The sequence below is a fragment of the Ambystoma mexicanum genome, chromosome 4p (assembly GCF_040938575.1).
Source record: "Ambystoma mexicanum isolate Mex_15411 chromosome 4p, UKY_AmexF1_1, whole genome shotgun sequence".
NCBI lineage: Eukaryota > Metazoa > Chordata > Amphibia > Caudata > Ambystomatidae > Ambystoma > Ambystoma mexicanum.
Genome location: NC_090927.1, coordinates 186754462 through 186777536, shown reverse-complemented (window position 1 = coordinate 186777536; position 23075 = coordinate 186754462). Strand labels below are relative to the sequence as shown.

At 44.8% G+C, this 23075-nt stretch overlaps 1 protein-coding gene across 1 annotated transcript in view; it reads right to left on the bottom strand.

Annotated features, from left to right (window-relative positions):
- ADCY3 (adenylate cyclase 3) overlaps positions 1–23075 on the bottom strand; it is an 851194-nt gene that overhangs the window by 576794 nt on the left and 251325 nt on the right. The window contains exon 2 of the mRNA XM_069605674.1: positions 157–306. Coding sequence (XP_069461775.1) covers positions 157–306 — 150 coding nt within the window. The remainder of the gene's footprint in view (positions 1–156; positions 307–23075) is intronic.

The following is a 23075-nucleotide window of genomic DNA, read 5'->3' as shown; positions in this document are numbered from 1 at the left end:
AGGCACATCTGATCCCCAAAGGTGCAAATAAAGGGGCGGCATGGGACTAGCAGTCAGGAGGGCAGCAGGGGGCTGAAAAAGCCTGCTAATAAAAGTTAGCAAGGGCTTCTTTGACATGGTCCCCGATAATACACACAAGAAAAAGGCAGTGCTTACCTGCTGTTGGCTTTGCTCCTCAAGGTTCAGCTTCACCTCCAATGACTGGCGGGCTTCCAAAAAAGCTTTGCGATGCTTCCTGTCCGCCATGTAGTAAGACATTATCCCCACGGTGATGGTGCACAGGTAGATGGAAACATTGGCTAAGACCTTAGGAAAGAGAACAGTAACATTAAGATGATGTTCTGCAGAGGAACAGACACTTTCATTATTGTTTTTAATATGAATTATTCTTCTTCTTAATTTGCAAGTGGCAGGTGCATACATTCTCCACACCCCGAGAACATTTTCCCTCCTGAATACTGAAACTTCTAGTTTTCTTCCCCAACACCACCAATGAACCACTTCCTGTAGGTTCAATTCATTGTAAGATCTGGACCGGGGTGATTCCTTGCACGGTTTCCTCATCAGCACAGCAAGAGCATAATTATTCCATGCATGCTTTGCAATGAATGCCTAAATGAATTTATATGTATTCATAACATATACCGCAGGCTGGAAAAAGGAGGAGCTTTGCAGCCTCTCTGAGTCCTCAGCGGTACTACCCACCAGAGAGCCAGTGTCTTCCACATTTTCATGTCTACTGTCATCATTTGCTAAATATGTCATAGCATCACCTCCACAGCGTCCTAGTCGCTTCAATCATAACTGAATTATAACCACTGACATTGCTCTGGGCACACCTCAGGACCATCCCTTTTCACCCGGCCATGTCATTACGGAAGGGGGAAAACCATATGTACATCGGGCTTGGTAACCACCCCAAAAGGGTCGGGTTAGCCTGAACAGCTAGACTGCATCCCTTTCACAAATCTCTATGGCATTAAGAACTTTCCTGCAAATCCCTAAATGCCAAAATGGGCAACTTGTATTGCACATGAAAAACTACTGTTTCGCAGAACGGATGGTGTTGAGTGCTGGGGCAAAAGGCCCAAATATGCTTGAAGAATTTTGATGATCTTTGACGAGTTTTACTATTCATCACCTATAATTTCCATGGTACAGTGGAGACTCAAAAGTATGGGTAAGTAATTCTAGGAAAGTGGATAACATGAAGGGGTGCACACTTTGGACAATCCTTGGATGTACCTGCGAAGACAGACTGGGGCAACAGTTAAATCGGACAATTAACTTATATAATAAGAACGCATTGCACGCTAAGTAATAGCACCTTACACTCTACCTGTTCCAGGCCGAGCCATCTTTCAGAGCCCAGGATCACGCATTTGTTTTCATCCAAGAGGCGACGTTGGCCAGGTAGAATTTGACTGAATCTATGTGTTGCCTTTACAAGAGACCCAATAGCCCATAGGATATCAAATGATATCCTCCTACCTTCTGACATTCCCTTCGAAGAATAGAGGAGAGGGGACCAATCAATGTTGGATACTAGAACGGAAATGTCCTAGCAGCGAGACAACCTAGCAGCTGCTGCTGTCCTGCTGGAAAGAGGTTCCATGCCAGAGCAGACTTCCCAAACCCTGCCAGATCCTGCAGACTTGCCGACAGCCTACCAGGATCAATGGTGTCAAAGGGCACTTAAACACAGTCCCTGTCCATGGTCATCGTCATACCACCCATCGCACAAACCAAGACAGACTCTAAACCATCACTAGCTGTGAGGCCGGACTGGGACCAATCAGCAGCTATTTGTAAGCATTCTAGCACAGTGAATGCTACAGTCTCCAAAGAGGCAGAACATGTGGATAAGACAATCGTTGGTGATAATGTCAACAACAGCGACTGCTTTCTTAAGGATGGGTCAAACATCGGGGCTTGGCTAGGAACTGTTCAACGTGGATGTGGATGTGTGAGCTCCGTAAACACACCACCTGAAATCCTGTTATAATCCTGTGATGAAGGGATCCTTTGATTGAGGACTGTTGACCCAGGGAGGCCACAATATCCCGCCTTGAAATGGTCCAGGCAACCAGTTATTTTTAGATTCATTCTTCTATGCAGCGATGATGGCTGCCATCTTGGGGTGCCTCGCTTGAGTCCTGGAGCACTCTGTTCCGAAGAAAGGTTTTAGGAAGCCGGATAGATTCATGGAGGAGCAGCCACAGTCTCTCGCCTCACAGTGATCTTCTAAGGCACTCCGGTCTGATCGGCCGATGGGTTGGATTCCTCGATGTGTTAGAGGATCCAGTTGGTGCTGCTTCAGATCTTGCGACCCCGATGGGACGGCTGCCCCTGAGCTAGGAATACGGGAGCCGTGCTGGGCTAGCAGCATTACAATTATGTAGCGCAGATCCCCTGCTCATTGAGATTACCCAGATAAGCCCCTAGCCCTTGATTGCTTCTTGTGGGTGTGAGACAGGCATGGTATCAAGAGATGACACAGACAACAGGTGTAACAGTTTTGAAAACCTTTATTAAAATATCAGGATGGGTTTAATGCCTAACTTGCCCTACAGCTATGGTGGGAAAACCCCAAAGAAACTAAGGAAAAGTCCAAGTCCAATTCAAAAGTTTGTGTCAAAACCTATGCTTGCTCTCACGTCTAATATAGAAATGTAGTGTTGGGATGTTCTAACTTAAATAGTGTTCAACATAGCATCTGGAGCAGTCTCTAGACCCCTTCCCAAGTTCATGATACAGAGATCCAACCACAAAGTTCAAAAAGGTGCTTAGGGTTCCCTTCCCCAAACTTGAGCATTGTTTCACCAAAACAACAATGTTCTAAAGGAGCTCAGGGGTTCCCCTCCCCAGGCTTCAAGCAGTGATTCTCAAAATAACAATGTCCCAAAGGAGCTCACGGTTCCGTTCCCCAACCTTCAAGCATTGATTTCCAAAACAACTATGTTCCAATGGAGCTCATGGGATCTTTTCCCCAAGCTTCAAGCATTGATTCTCAAAACACCACTGTTCAGCTTTATCGTATTTCAAAGTTGCATTCACACTTTTCCTCGTTGGGGCGTCCTGGTCTAGGCGCAGTTAACAGGCCACATGGCCCGCCCATTACAGGTCATGCAACCAGTTGCCCCAACCCAGCTGTCCACCACTTTGGTGAGTTACAGGGTTTCACCAGTTCTTAAATTCAGGGTTTGGCTTTCTTGATACTTCTTTGGTCCTCCTTTCTATAAAGTACAAGCTTGACTTTCAGTTACAGATTTGTTTTGCCTGATCAGCTTTTTGCTCACACTTCACTGACACTCCTGGATGGTTACTGCCATTCAGGGGAATGAGCAGTTCTTGGCCACAGCAAAGACCGGTACCTTTCACGGTACCCTTCTTTAGCCTACTCTGGTTCCTTGGAGACATGGCTCTCTCGCCACACAATGACAGCTTCTCCCACTCTCCTTTCCTTCAGCGTCTTGGCCTCCCGTTCTCAACCAGCTTCCCGCGGACTGGAGTGGCTCTCCTGCTGCTCTCTTCTTGCACAGGTTTCTCAGTCTCTCCTTTCTCAATCTCCTTGCTGTTTGTGGACTCCACCTTTTATACAACCGTGAATCATTAACAGGCTGCAGTTGTGAAGTCCCAGGCTCAACTGCCTGACCACAATTAGTCCAATTATCAGGACATGCCTGACCTTCAGTTCCATAGCCTTCAGGCTCCCTCTTCTTCGTCTCAGTACTATAGTGGTGTCTCCTATAGGTAATCTTCATTACTCCTGGGGTTAGTTTATTCTCTTCTCAGTACTTGGTCTGACTTCAGGAGGAATAGTAGGATTTTGACAGCAATATCCTACAAATGCTGGTGGAGGGTAAGTCAAGTCACTGTCAGGAAATGTGGGACACTATCACCTTCAGGTAGCCTCTCTCCAATCTCCAAATACTCTCTACCCAGGTGATCCTCCCTCGCTTGTCCATCCCCATGGTTGGGATGCAAAGAAAATGGCCTTTCCGTGGCCACCTGAACAGAAGATCCCCAGGGAAGTATTTTGTGAGAGCACCTGCAGGTTTCTCAGAGGGGGAAGGAGGCTGGGTAAGGATCTGGCTCATTGTATGGATGCCTTGTACTTAAAGGGGAGTGGCACTGGCCTAGCTCCCTTCTTCATGGCCCTGGTGCAGGAGGCAAAACAAAGGTTACCCCTGGATTGAGACCGCCAGGTCCCCTCAGTGAATATCAGCCTGTGGAGCCCACATCATGGTAAAAGGCCAGTAAAAAATGGAACAGTATGGGAGCCAGGAGCATGCAGGGTAGATGCATGGAGCAAGGCGTAACCCAGGAACCGCCTCGATCTGAACCACCTCAATCCGTTGAGGGAGTGACAATGGATTTCCTACTGGAAGCCATAAAAGACTCAAAAACTTCTCTGGAACATAAAATCCTGGAGGTCGGTGTGGACGTTTCCTTTATCAGGGCGGACCTATGAAAGATCAATGAGAGGGTGACAATTGCCGAACAACGTATTAGTGATGCCGAAGACTCTTCATCAATGCTGCAAAATTGTATGGATGTTCTAGCGATGGCGACAATGACCATCGTGTGAAGGGCAGATGATTATTGGTTTACCTGAAGGGGAGAAAGGTCAGTGTGCAGAGTTCTTGCAAAGGCTGTTACTGGACACCCTAAAAATGAAGGGCGTTTGAAATTCTTCACCGTTGAGAATGCACACAGGGTGTCGGGATGACGAGCCCCTCCAGGTGCTCCACCCAAGGTGATGGGGGTGAAATCCCTGAACTTACGTGAATACACTTAGAGGATTAACACACTATAAATAAGGTATATGACCAGATTCAGACCTGGATGCTTCCGAATTGAGGAGTGCTTAATAAAGAAAAGACCGGACTCATGGTAGTTGGTACTCAGAACAAAATAAAGAAGCTATGACCAGCCTACAAAGGCTTTTCTATTGCAGGTTTCATTATTACTACAAAAAAGAAAGTTAAAACACTAGGGCCCTCATTAAAACACCGGCGCTAAACCATGGCGCTATTAGCACCATGGTTGGTGCCGGTGTTGTAATGGGTCCGCCATGGTTTAATGGGGAATTACCACTCCATTCCAAGGTTGGCGGGGCGGTAATTCCCCATTGAACCATGGCCCTTCCCCATTCCCATTTTCGCCCCATAGGGCTCAATGGGAATGGGGAAGGCGCTAAGTACGGTACCGCAAAGTGCGGTACCGTACTTCGCACCAAGGGCCGGCCCTTTGCGGGTCCCTACTTTAACGACTGGTCTAGACCAGCCGTTCAGGTCGGGTCCCGCAAAGGGATCTCGTAGTAAGCGCTAAGTGTTTAACGGCGCTGCAACCTTTTACGGCGCCGTTAAACACTAGCGCCAGGGTCGTAATGAGGCCCTAGGCATAGTACATGGCCAGAATCTGAATCTGAAGGTTCATGTTAGTAGTCTAGTCTCCTATTCAGCCTACTACTTAAAGCTGCTAACCCATCTTCAGCCATTTATATCTCAGAAGAACTCTGAAATATTTCTAAGGGCCATTGTGGCAGTCTATTGGTTGGCATTACGAAATTGTAATGCAACCGTTTACAGGTGATCCAGAATAGCGTGGTCAGAGTTGTTATGGGCCTCAAATGGAAATACCACGTGTCTGAAGCAAGACGTGATCTTGGTTGGTTGCCTGTAGCATCTAGGATACAATACTGCTTGCTTCTAGTAACTTATAAATGTCATGCCGGAGTTAGGCCGGTCTACCTGAGTGAGCTGCTGTGTGAGAAATCCAATGTCAGGTCTCTTAGATCTAATAATACCAATCAATTGCAGTTTCCAGCTTGTAATACCACTAAAGCCATGAAATGTGCATTTGTTTAGGCTGCACCCAGGGCCTGGAATGCTCTTCCACCTGATTTGCGAGAAACACAATCAACTACAATCTTCAGAAAAAAAACTGAAGTCCCTGCTGTTCCCCTAAGGATATTCTGCTGCTAACTGACCTGTTAGTGCTGATCACTTATGCTTTTGTGCTAGGTGAAAATAAAGAGTTTTATTTTTTTGTTGTTAGTCTCTTTTAAAGTAAAGTAAACTCCTGAACTTCAGGCACAGGGATGCAGCAGTGCAGGAAACGTGGAGAAATGGTCGCTTCAGAGTGGGGTCTACCAATATCCTGAAGTTCCACGACTTTACCCAGGATGTGCAAAAACAGCGATAAATCTTTGATATGGTGAGAAAGAAATTGAGAGATGAACATTTTAAATATATGATTTTCTTTAGGCAAAGTTGAAAATAATCATGGATGGTACCTGTTTTCCATGAAAGTGCAGGATGCCTGGGACAGGCTAGTGACCCGACCACCCAAGTCTGGAGGTCACGGATCTCAGAGTTCCCATCCAGTGACGTCACCAGCAGTAATGGTCGGATTATGAATACTTGATGGTGATGGGAGACCATGACTCGCCGCGGACTGGGTCCACTCCGACAACAAAGTAAATGAATGTTTAAAGCTCTGAGCTTAGTTACTTGTTTGATTTGGAGACTAATTATCTGAAGAGAGAATGGCACAGAGGGACCAGCAATGGACACCTATTAACCCCTCTGGGTCATGGGTGCCACTGTGGGATTTCATTCGGGTTCATGGGGATAATGTGGGCAGTCATGACAGTGTTTGGTTTGTGGGAATTGCTCATAGCGTACTAGTCTGAGGGGCATCACTTGTCATCTGACACTGGATTCCATATACGCTTTTGAAGAGCTTTCATCAGGAAGGTGGTTGGTCTCTTCCGGATTACACATTGTATTTCCTTGCTGCCCAGTTACAATATGCACTGCATTGGAACGATTCACCCCAGGGTGATGTTTGTATGTTATTAGGAGGCCTCCCAAAATATAGACAAGGGATTGGGGTTATATGGGGCGTAATGGGGTCTAGAGGGGACACGGATACTACGAATAGTGCAGACGGCCTGGAAGAGACTTCCGAGCAGGTTCCAAATGGAGGGATTTTATCAGGCTGAGTTACCCATCGGATTTGACACGGCCCTATTTGGGATATCTAGGCAGATGGGTCTTTCCACATTGAAGTCTAAAGGTTGGAGGTCGTTGGGAGATTTTTTTTTTTTTAGGGAAGGCTTTTTGCTTTCCTTTGCTCAATGCACGGGGGAGTAAGATATGCCGCAGGGATTTTTTAAAAACTATTTTAGGTTGGTTGGGAGAATGGCAAAATTTCAAGCAGCACAGTCAATTGGCAGGGGGGCAATTTGCACCCTGGATAAACACCAGGGTGCGAATGGCTTTCACCCCTGAGGCGGGTGTGTGGACATGGCGGGTTAAAGAACCTCAACCCACACCGGCTCGGACTGGCGGGCAATTACTGGGCAGGAAGCCATATTCTAGAAAAGGGCACAACACAGTGGCTTTAAAATAGCTTGCAAAGACGTTCAATATGGCTTCCCATTGCTCTCCAATAGAACAGCTAAAAAGACTTTGCAGCACATTCTGGCCATTTCCAGTATAATACTTAGGTACCCAAGGGAACCCCTCCCATATTTTAAAACCACGTTCTGATTGGACGATTTTACATGTCATTGAATTTCAATTGATACTGTTACCTATACAGATGACGCTTCTCGCCGATAAAAGCAAACTGATCAGGTACTAATCAGGGTATAGCCACCGGGGGTGGGGGCTATTGCCCTCTACTTGATTTTTAAGTTGGGATTTATTTAGCGCAACCCAAGCTGTGAGTAAGCGGAACACTAAGCACTGCTGTAGCCCCCTGTTGTCATTTGTGTGGGCTCAGTCCTGCCACTTATTTCTGAGCCCTGGCACTTATTTCTGAGCCCCGGCACTTATTGTCTCAGACACAGTTTGATTATGAAGTGGTGTTTTGGCCACTTTATTATTTTAACTGGAAGTTACATAACAAACACGTATAGAATCAGAGCAAAATGTAAATGATGATTGTGTTTAAAGACACACTTAAACAGGTGTCTCAGATCAAGACGCAAGTATGTTATTTTACATGTATGTTGATTGGTGTAGTTCCTGGGTTCTGATAGCAGGCACAGGTGATCAGGAATCACGCTGGACGCAGGTAGGTACAAATGGAAGTAGTCTTTATTATGTTACAGGGCTAGTTATGAAAGGGAGGGTGAATGCAAAACCCATACTACAATTGGCATTTGTAAATCGCACATCTGCCGTAGTGACTGATTACATCCGTCAACCACAATAAGCCAGTGGGAGTTGCATCTTTAACCCCATATATGTGGGCAGCATGGGGAGAAGCCATGGGCGGTGCAAGAGTGGCTGGGTGCTGCCCATCCTGACATGTCAGGGTGTGTTTTTACAATGTAAGTACTGGGCTACAGTGATGGGGTGCACTGATATTGCTGCATTTAGAAAGATCAGACATTAAGGGCACAGTTAGAAGGATGTGGAGACGCGGACCCCCCTAATTGCCCTGGTAAGTCCCTGGCTTAAGCTTTGTCCAAATGATTCAAGCATCAGAATTCTGAGTATACATTTCCTGGCTAGACCAGGTAGCGGGAACTGCCGAAGCAGAGTTAGGCGCTTGCTCAGGTGACAGCAACAATAGACCTCAGTGCATTAGGCAGGAGCAATTTCAGTGTTGTGAAAGTGAACACATACACTATATTAAGCAATAATAAAACTCAAAACAAAGCTCCCTGAAGGCTGCAGTAGAAATATATGTTTACGCGCAGTTACCGGAGGGAATAGCTGTCAAAACACCTACAGCACAGTAATTTTAGCTCTCATTATGATACCGCGCGTGTTGGAGAACTGGGTCTAGCTAAACAGAGAGTGTTAGAGATGCAAAAGACGGCCCAACAGATCCAAACTGAAATCTTAGCCATGCCCTTTTCGGACATTTTGTATCCTTCAGCGTCCCATGAAGGATAATCGTGCACGCGTTCTCCGTTTCATAGTTTAAGATGGCTGGCTCCCAGCCAGAGTACAGGTGAGGAATGCCAGGTTGCAGTGATGCAATGGTGTTACCTGGATTCTTAGCATGCGTAGACACTTGAACAGTGACCTCACTTAGAAAGAAAGTCATGTTTTGTACCCTAAGCACGTCGATCTTCGTTTTAGACAGAATATCAAATCCCAGGAGAAGACATTTCAAGTTGAAAGCTACAAGCCAGACAAATGTCACTCGCTGCATCAATGCGCAAACTACACACAGAACACCATTTATTACTCGCCAAGAACCAAGTATCGCTCACTAATGGCTAGTGGCAAGTGCAAATTTTGAGCCCAGTCCCAAACTGTTAAGGAAACCTCTCTACCTGTCTCAGGAGGAGAGCTCAGGGGCAACATGCTCGCCTTGGAAGCAAGACGACACGGCGTGCCACAGGTTTGATCCCCGGGTCTGCACTTAGAAACCTCTGGGTATTAAGGGCATTATAAATAACCTATCATATAATATTACTATTTAAGTAACTATACTGGATTTAATGAGTGTGTAGTGTAGAAGTATTTGTTAATAAACATACGCGATGAGTACAAAATAATACTCCGCCATGACAAAATATGTTTGGAGGGTATCACCATATACATCTGGATTATAGTAACGTGTCAAACATAATGGCAGTGGCACACTACACAGTATAGGACAATCTGAACTTCTTCAGTAAACTGGAGATCTCTTATGCCCCTTTAAGCTCGGCATTTACCTAGAAGATAAGAAAGCTATAGACGGTCCAGTGAAGCCGCTAGGACCTCTCACCTGTATTGCAGACTCCTTCAGTGTCCCTGTTCTAGCGCATGAGTAGGTTATCCAGTCCTGCCATCTTGTCTGCAATATGGAGGTTTTATTTCTGAACTTAAAATAGGAAAAGCAAAATACTAGTTCCAGAATTCAAAAGGACAACATCAGAACCAGGGCACTGTTTGGCTTGAGTCCTTACAGCCACTGGCCCAAAGGTTCCTTCTTATGCAGGACTAACCTGAAGAAGATGGCCTTCTATCCTCCCTCCCTGCCCCCTCTCTTGCTCCTTCTTCTACACCTCCACAGGGCGTACCTCTGATCTGTACCCCTCCCCGGAAGTCCTTCAAGGATGGCAACCTTCTCCACATTGCCACTCTTAACTCTCGCTCTGCAATCAAGCATTCTTCTGATATCTGTCACCTTCTTGAGGAACTGGACCTTGACGTCCTCGGTCTCACTGAGACATGGTTCACGGCCAGCTCTGTCACCAGCTTTGACACACTCCTACCTGACGGCTACAAGATCCTCTCCGTGCCCAGGCCCAACCGTGCAGGGGGGGTGTAGCCCTTATCTTCCCTGAGTGGATTCCTGCCACTGTCACTCCTACGCAGTCATACTCCTCTCTTGAATGCCTTGTCTGCCGTCTCTCTCTCTCTCTCCTAGCCATTCCCTTACTGTGGCTACTATCTATCGGCCACCTGGTCAAATCTCCTCCTTCCTCTCCGAGTGGGCTGACCTCTCCTCCTCACTCCTGTCCTCAACCACTCAACTCCTCTTTCTTGGTGACTTCAACATCCACTTGGATGTCTCCTGTCCCCCCACGGGACTCTTTCGTGACCTCTGCGACTCTCTCTCACTCTCTATTCTCCCGTCTGGGCCTACTCATTCTGCAGGGCACACTCTTGATGCTCTGATCTCTTCTGACCTTCCCCTCTCCGTCCCTCTCTCCACTCCTCTCTCCTGGAGTGATCACTTTCTCCTATCCTCCCACATCACCCTCCCTACCCCCCTGACAAAGCCACCCTCACCACTGCCACCCACCTTCTCGGTCATTCGACCCATGAAGCGCGCGTCAGTTGAGGCTTTCGCTGCCACCTTCGCACCCCCCCTCCCCATTCGGCTGACTCCCACCCTGACACTGCCCTCTCCATGCTCCACTCTGCTATATCTGATACTCTTGATATCCTTGCCCATGTCATGAGAATCCGCCTGAAGCCTAAAGCCAAATGTAACTCCTGGTATGACTCGGAGCTCGTTACCCTTAAACGCAAGTGCAGGGTGGCAGAGAGGAAATGGCGTGCTTCATGTTCATCCTCTGACAAACTGGCCTGCCGCCTGCTCCAAAGGCAATACCGTCTCTCCGTTCTCTCCAAGAAGAGAGCCCTTATCCAAGCCCGCATCTCTTCGGCATCTAACAACTCGGCCGAACTCTTTAAAATCTGCAAGGAGCTTGCCAACCCTGCTGCAGTCTCTACTTCTCCTGTCCCCTCCACTTGCCTCTCACTTCATCTCTAAAACTCAGGACATCCTGTCCTCACCCTCCTCCCTCCTTCTCTGCCTTTCCCCTTTTCTCTGCTGATGAGGTTTCCAGACAAGTCCGATCTATGAAAGTCTCATCCAAACAGGTTCACCCCTGTTCCTCCAAAACTATCAAGGACCACATCGATGCCCTGGCTGACTTTTGCAACCACTCCTTCGCTTCTGGAGTCTTCCCATCCCCCCTTAAGCACTCCTTTGTGCACCCTCTTCTTAAGAAACCCTCTTCTGACCCCTCCTGCCTGGCTAACTATCGCCCAATCTCCATCACTCCCTTCCTGGGCAAGCTCCTGGAGAAAATGGCCATCTCCCAGCTTAACCTCCATGCTGAATCTGTTGGCAGTCTTCATGACCATCAATCTGGCTTCAGAGCTGCCAGAAGCACGGAAACTGCTCTCCTGAACATCCGTGAGGACCTACTCTTGAACCTTGACTCCAACACTCTGTGTGTTCTCATTCTGCTTGATCTCTCTTCTGCCTTTGACACTGTCAACCATGCCATCCTGCTCAACCGTCTCCGTAATAACCTGGGTATCACTGGTCAGGCTCTGGCGTGGCTGACCTCTTTCCTCTCCAATCGACCCTCCCAGCTCCAACTAGGGTCCTTCCTCTCTGACATCTTTTTCTCCACCTGTGGTGTCCCCCAGGGATCAAATCTCTCCCCCTGGCTGTTCAACCAGTACTTGGCGCTCCTTGCCCACCGCATCGCCGCTCTCTGCCCCAACTTTCAGTGCTATGTGGACGATACCCAGCTCATTTTCAGGCTACCCTCGGCCTCCTCCTCTCCTTCCCTCATCTCTGACTGTCTGTCAGCTATCCAGGAATGGTGTGCTGCCAATGATCTCTGCCTTAATGCCAGTAAGACTGAGATTCTACTCATCGGCACACCCACTCCCTCCTTCCCTGCAGCTCTCTGGCCGGCCTCTCTTGGCCCTCTTCCTGCACCTACCTGCACGGCAAAAAACCTCTGGGTTATCTTCGACTCCACACTCTCCTTCTCTCCGCATATATCTGACGTCTCTAAGAATTCACACTACCAGCTACACCTCCTCAGAGGTATTCTTCCCTTCCTCTCCTTCCCCCAGAAGCTCACTGTCTCACGAGCCCTGGTGCTCTCAAAGCTGGACTACTGTAACAGCCTCTATCTTAATCTGCCTGCCTCCACTCTCCGCCCTCTGCAACTCATCCAGAACAGAACTGCGAGACTTGTCCTTGGCCTTAAGCCCAGGGACCGTATCTCTCCAGGACTGAAGTCTCTACACTGGCTCCCAGTGGCTGCGAGGATAAAGTTCAAAACCCTCTGCATTGTCCACAAGGCCTTCTGGGGCCTGGAGCCTAAATACCTTCAACTCTCTCTTCCTAAATATCTTCCTTCTCGAGCCCTTCGCTCATCCGTCTCCAACTCCCTCAGGGTCAGCCGCTTCTCGAAGCAACGAGCTGGGGGTAGATCTCTCTCCGCGGCACGGGCCTCACTCTGGAACAGCCTTCCTGCCTCCATGAAACTTGAGGAGAACCATCTACGGTTCCGGAAGCACCTCAAAACCTTCCTCTTTGCTTCTGCTTTCTCTCTCCCTCTCCCCTGCTAATTCTTCGCTGAATCTGCACCGAATCTGCAACTGGGCCACTCTCACCGACCTCGGTCCTGGGCCCAGCCACTCTGCACTTGCACTGCCTCGCTGGCAGCCCCTGCACTGCGGGACTGTCTCTGTATCCCTACAGCCCCCGTTCCCAGCACTTGTCTGCACCTACCTTGCACTTGCCACCAGCTGGCCCTATTCATTTTATTATTTATACTTACCTTGTACTGCACTTGCCCCCTCCCCTCCCGTTGCGCTTTCTCCCTTCCCCCTTCCCCTGCACTTGCGCAATCTGAATGACACCTGGCCTAGTAGGATCGTTGTCTGTCTTCCCCCGTTTCCCCCTCCCTGCCTCGTCGCGCCTTGAAACACTTGAAACGCTTGTGTATAGGCGCGTTACAAATGCCATATCATATCATATCATATCATATCATATCCTATAGTGGTATTCTACCCTCTGCTAGTCTATTGCTGTATTATTTCCTAGAGTGTTACTCTTTATGCCAGTGTGTCATTAGCTCAACAGCGGTGCTCGCTGCTAGTATTATGGTATACTATGCTTATATACTGAGCCACATCCTCCCCTGTAGTGGTTTTAGATCACCTAGGCTTGACTGTAGAGTGGCGTACCATGCCCCACGCCCCCCATTTGGAGTATCCAGAACTTAACTTGATGGAGGAAAGAAAATGAGCAATGGGAGCATAAGAGGATGGCAGAGAGGGAAAAAGAGGCTACAATGGAAGAAAGGAGGGAGCGAGGGAAGGGAGAAAGCAAGGGATGCATTGTGGGGTGGGAGTGGGGGTGGAGGGGTTTGTAATAACATCAGTGCTTGTCAGTCTGTTAAGTGGACAACAGTTCTCCAAAATGGAGGCAGTGGATAGGTTTTAAAGTGTTGTGATCATTCAGTCATGTTTCCAAGGTAGATTTGGAAAATGGTAATTTTGCACACATTGTACTGTTGAAAGCAGAGGGGCTCCAGGGTGTGCTTCAGAAATCTTGGAGGTTTTCTGGTTATCTGCCTGGGCACCTCTAAAGGTCTGCGACTGCCAAGCCTGAGCCAATGGTGGCATAGTGAAGAACCGACTATGGACAAAGGTGAATGCTGTTGGTAAGTGGAGCTAACGAAATTGAATGGTTAGACAGGTATGGTAAAAATGAAATATCGAAATGGGTATTATTAAGAGTTTCCTTCATGCAATGCCATGGTCGACGCAGGCTCGGACTGGCCTATACACACCACACGTAATAGTTTGAGTAAGAGAGATGTCCTTTTCAAAAATAGAATGTCTCACAAATAATCGAGCAGAAACTCTAGTGTTTTCACAGGAAGATGCTAATAGAATATTAAATCTAATTAAAACAACTGAAAAAGAAGTTTCAGCATCTGCTAAACCGGAAGATTTGGTCTTTCAATTGGAGAGACTGATTCTAGGAGAAATAAATCAGAAGTTACACGCAACTACTTTAGCCCAGTAAACAGACCCCAGCGTATCCCCAGAAGTCTGCGAATTGATTTAGAACCGACTCTTTGCAAGGATAGCCCTGAATTTGTGAAGAGGTGGAGATTAATACTTAAGTGTTCATTGGACCTTATTATCCTGACAGTTGAATCTCTCTCAGCATTCCTTACTAAAGAAGAACTGGTACAACTACTTGAGGAGATTAATATCAAGTTGGAAGATTAAAAGAGTGAAATTGAATCAAAGAAAATTAGAAAATTCAGGCAAGATACTCTCGATTATAAATTAGATATCGCGTACAGTTGGAAAGAATGTTATCATTTGAAAGATCAGACAAAAAGTGGAAGGTAACCATATAATAGAGGAAAGAAAACAGCATCCTCACAACCTACAACATCAGACACCTCTGGTACTGAGACAGACAATATCCAGGAAATTCTTGGGAACCAACAAGAAAATACAAGGGCTCTTAAGAACTTAAGCCAGATACAATGTCTGGAGTGTAAGTTAGGTGTTTGTTGTAAAATCAATAAAACCTTTTAAAAAAAAAAAACTTAAGCCAGATACCGAGTACATCAAAGGCATTAATTACCCACATCAGAACCAACGAGTTACTCTTTTTTAGATCGCGTCCGTGCAGACGAGGTAAAAAGAAAAAATCCACCAAGGAAAGTGACGCAACCTACAAAGAAAACCTAGTAGTGAATATCTCTTCCTATAACTTAAGCAGATTTGAACAAGTGACTCTTCAAAAGGGGATATCCTTTGACCCGCACTACAATAGCTCTCTGCGTAAAGAGAAAATCTCTTTCTTCAAATTTACAAGAAAAATTAAATTAAAACTGTTTTTTGATACAGTAGAAATAACAGATACAAGACCAGAACCAACATTCTTAGAGATGAAACCAAAGAGTACTTTCCTACTGCCTGTACAGAACAACATAATGAATGCATTTCAGAAATCGGTCTTGAATGATATGAAAAAATAAAAATTTCAAAATAGGTCTCGTTCTAATCTGAATAACGGAGAAAAACATGTGTTGAAGAAGCTATGGGAGAACCCAGAAATAATTATAAAACCAGCTGACAAGGGTGGAGCCCTGGTAATTTGGGACACCGACAAGTATAAATCGGAAGTAGAGAGGCAACTCTCAGACCAAGATACCTACCTGCAAATTTACAATGATCAAACCCAACGAGTCAGAGAGTTGATTAAACCTACACTGGATGAGGCAGAGAATAATGAACTAATTACTTACAAGACAAAAGCATTTCTAATGAATTTACATCCGATCATGCCTAATATATAGTCTGCCGAAAATCCACAAGAATTTACATAATCCACCTGGACGGCCAATTATAGCAGCAACAAATAGTCTGCTTGAACTGTTATCCCAATATGTGGATAACATCATTCAACCATTGGTTCCAACTATTTCAACATATGTCAAGGACACTAACGACGTTCCGAGGAAATTTAACACAACACCCTTTGACAAGGAAAAGGATATTCCGTTTACCATGGACGTAACTAGTCAGTACGCAAACATTACACATCAAAGTGGACTGGAAGCAGTAGAGTGGATGTTACTGAATGCAAAGGAAAATTAAGAGCTGATCAAATTTTTGTTTTGAAATTGTTGAAGATCGTTCTAAACAACAATTTCTTCAGATTTTAGGACCGCGTCTTTATACAAATATCGGGTACATCGATGGGTGCCGCTATGGCACCAAGTTATGCACACATCTATATGTCCCACTTGGAAGCGACTAAAGTACTGAATAACCCACTTTGGAAAAACAAGTTGCAATTCTTTGTGAGGTATATTGATGACCTGTTCGGAATATGGAGAGGCTCAGAGGAGGAACTTAACAGTTTTTTTCAAAACATGAATTCCTTATCACCCAGAATTAATTTCACCTACAAATATAGTAAAATACAACTTGAGTTCCTAGATGTGTTAGTTTATTGCAAAAGGAAACAAACTGGAAAAAACCGTTTTCACAAAGAATACAGACAGGAACAGCATAATACTTGCATCAAGTTTCCATCGAAGGACTAATATTGAAAGCATCCAGCTGAGTCAACTACTGACATATAGACATATAGACATAATCTCAGAGGAAGAAGAGTTTGAGAGGAAATCAGTTGACCTCATGAAAAAGTTCCTGGCAAGAGATTAGAATCGACGTAAAAATTCAGACACAATCTGTGGAAGTTAAGAAGATGACAAGAGAAGCAGCACTGAAACCAAGTGCCAAAACAACTGGTACGGATTTGGTATATGTCACAACTTATTCGCAACAGAGCAACCAAGTTGAGAAAATTGTGAAGAAGAACTGGAAATTATTATCGCTGGATCCCACATTAGCCAAATTGTTTCCGACAACCTCTCTGTTTGCATATAACAAGAGTAGAACCATCCGTGACTTTATTATTAAATCAGATTTCAGTCACAAGAGATGTATAACATCAGGGAATTACAAAGGCACAATACCCTGCAACAATTGTAACTGTTGCCATAAGGTTATTAAAGGAAACTATGTAAATCATCCGCACAATGTACAACCTATACCTTTAAAACACACGTCAGCATGTGACACCACAAATGTAATCTATGGGATTAAATGCTCCTGTGGGTTGTATTATGTTGGTCTAACAGGAAGAAAGGTAAACGTAAGATGGGGGGGAACATAAATCTAATATCAGACAATCCTCACTAAAGTTTCCAGTAGCGAATCATTTTAGAGAACAGAAACATACAGTGGCACAAATTCAATTCATTATTCTGGAACATATGACCTTGCCTAAACGTGGGGGCAATTTGCCAAAACATTTACAACAGAGGGAACAATATTGGATTGACAGACTTGATTCAATGCACCCAAAGGGGATGAACTTGGACTGGGACCTGAGTTGTTATCTATAATAGAAATGAGACATGTCTGTATGTTTGGACCAGAGACTCTGAATACCTTAATGTTTATATAAGAATCAACAGTGAAATGGTATCTAAACAACATGCTTTTTAGAACATACTGTTATGTAGTTATGAGAAATGTACATTGTGTTTTAGGTTTGCTAGAAAATTGTTCATGGAATACATAAGCTAATGAGGAGACTCAAATGCAGGTATGCACCCTGTGATTATCATACTTGATGACAAGCAAGTTATAACTGCAGCGCAAAAAATGAACTATGTACTTATGTAAATGTTTTGGTCTAATGGATATAGGTGAAGTAAATCATGCCCAATTACCTAAGGATATGTATGACAATTAGGAATCTGATCAAGAATATGCACATGATGTGATACGCTGACTAACATCTAAAAACTAGAACATAAATAAGGCGTTATCCTCCGATGGGAGAAAAAATGATATATGTACTTTCTATTTTTCAACCGAAATGTCAGTGACACGTTTAGCTAGGATTTGGAGAGAACACACTTTCAGTGTTCGAAATATTTCCTAGACAGTTGGCAACAACAAAAGCGGTAGCTATATACACCTAAGATGGCAGACGGAACTGCCTAGAAAATAGGGTAAACAGAGTCTTGCTAGATTTGTTTAAGGAGGCACTATTTAGTAACACGTGAAGATACAAACTCTTTCGGTGTCAGGAGGAAAAATAGAGTGGCATGTTCAAGGTAGATTGAACAGCTTCTAGAATTACGCGCCTTGGGCGTTTGAGAGAAGATGCACACAGTGCTGGTGTGGTCGCGACAGGAAAGGGGAAGAGGAGTGCCCAGAGCGTGTCACTACGCCACGGGCGTCTAAAAGAAAGTAATTGCAACATCACAACATAAGCAAATTAGCACGAAATGGAGGTAAGGGACCAACCGAGTGTGCTTTCAGAAAGTGATGTACATATAATGTTCTGTTAGATGAGAACTTTAAGCATATAATTTCTGATTATGATAAATGGAATTAGAAAATACGGAGGAGACGCATATGTTACAAAGAAAATAAAGCTGCAGGTCGTTAAAGAGCTGTGTGCAGATTAAGCTGTTACCTGAGGGATTACTGAAATGAAACAGGTATGATTACATAAGTGTCATATTTAACCACAAAACATGAACAACCTTGATAGCTAACTAATATGAGATTTACGAATCTCATTACCGCAACATTTTCCCATACTGCTCAGTGAAGAAGAACTGCCACATCCCATACCAATCCAGTCTCAGCAACTGAAACTAGTGAGTACACTTGTTTAAAAATGAGTGAAGTCAGGAACAATTTGAGAATTAGGAGTTTGTAGAGGGACACAGCGCATCTTTTTGCGACTGATCCCACACAAACCCCATTTTCTAGAGGCTAATAGAAATATCATGTTTGTAATTAGAATATATTTCTGTATAGATTCCTCGAATTAAATAGAGGAAGGGAAGAATCAGTGGCCAAACCCAGCCACTGGTCAGTGCAGATTTGTTGTTCACTTATTTACAGTACTTTTAAGAATGTGAAAGATTTAGATTAGAAATGTAGAACTTATATCTATTATTTTTCTGTTTAAACTTACAGAATTGCAATATCCGGATAATTCTTACCTGAAGAAGGGCGAAATGACGCCCGAAACGCGTAGTAAATGATAGGAGTATAATATCCATCAACCTATCAGAATATCAGGATAATTTGTGTTGAAAAAGGGAAATATTGTGTATAGTAGTCAGATTGTGAAAACAAACAAAAGTTATTATTTAATTGTCTATGACTAATGACCATTGTGATGTTAAGAATTATATTTCATGTGATTTGTAAACTGATGAGTACATGTATGTCTGTAAATTGAAATACTGTTTGGGATAAACACCTGGAATTTAAAACAAAAAAATCATATAAAGAAATATATATGATAAGTTGTGTTTGGAAGAACTTTGTTAATTGACGTCGATAACTTGTGAGTTATTGTGTGTGCCCCTATTTGTATCCCGTCTAGTACGAGGTGCCTTTTTTTGCATAGTAATCTGATCTGGTAGTACAGATTTACTAGGGAGCACCGGCAATATACACATTGAAGTAAATATTTTTTCTGGGAAGCAAAAACAAAAGATTATTTGATTTGAATACTTAAGAGTGCACCTTTACACCAAACTCTGCTATAGGCCAATAGGCCCATGGCCAAACCAAAAAAACAAAATGCTGCTGTGGGTCAGTTTTTTGGGTCAGAGTGGGCCACTTGTTTGGCCAATTTGGGCCGGTTTGATTACTTAATTCACTTTGCGGCTAGTAGTTTTGACCAGTGTTGCTGAATACATACGTTTTCTTATGGGAATGCACCTTTATGAAACGTTTCTGTGAATCAGGCCCATATTCTTTAAAATGCAACATTTGCATTAGTCTTTACCAAAAATTAATCCTTGGGTACTACTCAAACAGTGTCACAAAAGGAATGAATAGTCATTTGCAACTGTGTGCCACTTTTTCATTGGCGCTCGAGATAATATGGCCCAGTCCGACCCTGGCTCGACTTTATTTTAGTTCATGTTTGTAGAGTGTTACTCTCTGTCAATGTATTATTCCCGTGTGTGGCGGGTGGTATTCCCTGCTCGTGCTTTACTGCATTCTCTTGTAGAGTGCTACTCTTCTGGCATGCTATTCTCTCTGAGTGGTGTTCTCAGCTAGAGGGTTTCCATAGTCTATCCTCCAGTGTTACTCTCTGCCACTGTGTTATTCTCTCTGAGCAGGGTCGGGCTGAGCCACAAAATGGTGGCAGGCACCAATGAAAAAGTGGCCCGCCATTGCAAATGTCAATTCATTCCTTTTGTGACAGACTGAGTGGTACAGGGGAGTGTTTTGATAAAATGTGATGCAAATTGTGCCTTTTAAAGATATTTATTCAGCAACACTATTCAAAACTACTAGCCATACTAGTATGAGTGAAGTAACCCATCAAACTGGCCCACGTTGGCCAAAATAACTGGCCCACACGGGCATTTAGCGTTTTTGGGTCGGCCTTCGGGCCTACTGTCCTATGGGCCAGTCTGAGCCGGTCTCGTAGTGTGGTGTGCATTGCTAGTGTGTATTCTCTCTTAGAGCATTAACCTATGCCAGTGTATCCTTCTCTCCACATGTTATTATCTGTCAGTGTGTTACTGTATTTGCCCCTAGAGTGTTACTCTCTATCAGAGTAACAGTCTATTATCGAATAAGACACTGGCAGATTGTTATCCTTTCCTAGAGAGTTGCACTCTCCAGTGACTCGTTCGTGTCAATCCTAGTTGGTCAAACCTTCATGAAAAATTCCTCTGGCGAGTAGCCCCTCTAGGAGTCCACTCCAGTGATAAAGGCACTGGGTGAGCACTAGATGCTTAAAAGTTCTATTCGCTGTCAGGGTTATATCAGGGATGGGTCTTCTGACAGACAGAAGCTTTGAAACATCTATGTTTCTTGACAGAGAGAAGCTCATGCCAGCTGACGGGACGTGTGGTTCTGTGGCAGAATTAAAGAACTCGCCCTCTACGCGGCTCAGGCCTGAGTTTCATAACGAGCACAGCTGCCACCAAACCACTCAGCCATGCCCATTTATTCAATCACAGAACACCTACTCTGCAAACTCCTCACAGGCAATCATACACATAGATGCTGGACCCATCCTCCAATAGAGGAGACAAAGCAATGGCTCAGCAGATCGAACCACCATCATGCCACGTTTAGACTTGAATCCAGAATCCAGTAAGGATGTTCTCGCCGGATCTGGGGAAATTGAAAGCCAATGCCCTGAGCAGCCATAGAGTGATCCAGCTCTTCGAGACTAAATTCTTCTGCTCAAGTCTGTTTGTTTTCCATTTCATCATATTAAAGTGAGATTCATATTAAATGGCTGCCGGGCCAGCACTGAGTGGGTAATGGGGAGCGACTATTGTCTGGGTCATGCCCGATAAGAGGGTGATTAGAAAAGGGCATTTCCTTTCATTGCGTTTCTTTAATTCTTGAAATGTGTTGTGGCTCACATTAGATTGCTTGCTGGCAATCGGAAGCGTCCCTTCAGGATGGGGAAAAGAAATCTACAATCATACTGTTTTTGCTCAACATTTTACTGCAATGATAAGTATATTTTCAGGTTGGTTATTTTTGATTTAGGTGGTAGCAAGTCATCTCAATAAAACAGAGTGTCATTTTAAACCCATGGTTTTTATGTTTTTTCACAAGCATATCACTTGCCTGCCATGAATCCTCCCCTAGCCCTGTCACCATTGCTTGGGCCACGCCTCCCTTCACGCAGACCCCTGCAGGAGGTGGGTTCCCCCCTCACGCAGACCCCTGCAGGAGGTGGGTTCCCCCCTCACGCAGACCCCCACAGGAGAAGGGGTTCCCCCCTCACGCAGACCCCCACAGGAGATGGGTTCCCAGAATAATACTTTCGCATTTGTAGCACTGAAACCACACATTTCTGGAGGGGTTAGACTCCAATTGTAGGAACCGCAGAACAACAGTGCCATAACACCAGGAGTGGCAGGGACCTAGGCAATGTGGAAAGCTGGGTAGATTTCACTGGACGGAGCTTTGAGAAGATCCCTGCCTAATTTAGCTACACTCCACACCCATGGCCGCCTTCAGGTCCCGTTGTCATTAGAATCTATTATCTAGTCCTGGCTTTCTAGTCACCAGCCCCTTTTCATAGTTTCAATTTACCCCTCAAGTATGTGCCTACGATTCTCAATGTTTGCAATGTACCCCCTCAAGTATGTGCCTACGATTCTCAATGTTTGCAAAGTACCCCCTCAAGTATGCGCCTACGATTCTCAATGTTTGCAATTTAGCTCCTCCAGTATGTGCCTACGATTCTCAACGTTTGCAATTTACCCCCTCAAGTAAGTGCCTACGATTCTCAATGCTTCCAATTTAGCTCCTCCAGTATGTGCCTACGATTCTCAACGTTTGCAATTTACCCCCTCAAGTAAGTGCCTACGATTCTCAATGCTTGCAATTTAGCTCCTCCAGTATGTGCCTACGATTCTCAACGTTTGCAATTTACCCCCTCAAGTAAGTGCCTAAGATTCTCAATGCTTGCAATTTACCCCCTCAAGTATGCGCCTACGATTCTCAATGCTTGCAATTTAGCTCCTCCAGTATGTGCCTACGATTCTCAATATTTGCAATGTACCCCCTCAAGTATGTGCCTACGATTCTCAACGTTTGCAATTTACCCCCTCAAGTATGCGCCTACGATTCTCAATGCTTGCAATTTAGCTCCTCCAGTATGTGCCTACGATTCTCAATGTTTGCACAGCTGCTGGATGGAAAGACGTGGCTAGATACATGCAAGTCTGATAACGTGCGACTAGTTAACTATTCACTCAGTCCTACCTTCTGCGCATCTAATTTGGGCATATCCCGTTTGGTAGTTAACCACTGCAAGTGTACCATGCCAATTAGGACCTCTGACAGGAGCATGCACCAATCCTTCAGGCACTCTGCATTTTAATTGTGGAGGTCACAGAAGCACAAGGAAACGTATTTTTTGCGCCTGAACCCGCAAGTTAAATTCCCAGTGTGGGGCTACTATCATGAAATAAGGCCCCGTTAACATAGTGCAATATATTTGATTAGTACATAGAATCGTATCGTGTGCTGCTACCTTGAATTACTTCAACATTAATTAAAAAGGTCCACACAATGCATAGTGCATACACCAGGAGAACATTTGCACGCAGCCGAACCTTAGAACTAAAAAAGAGCCAAGAAAAAGTGTCAAGTCAACACATTAAAGCAACACAGGTGTGAAACCCTCAACACATGCGCCAGGAATTGTAACCAGAATGAGAG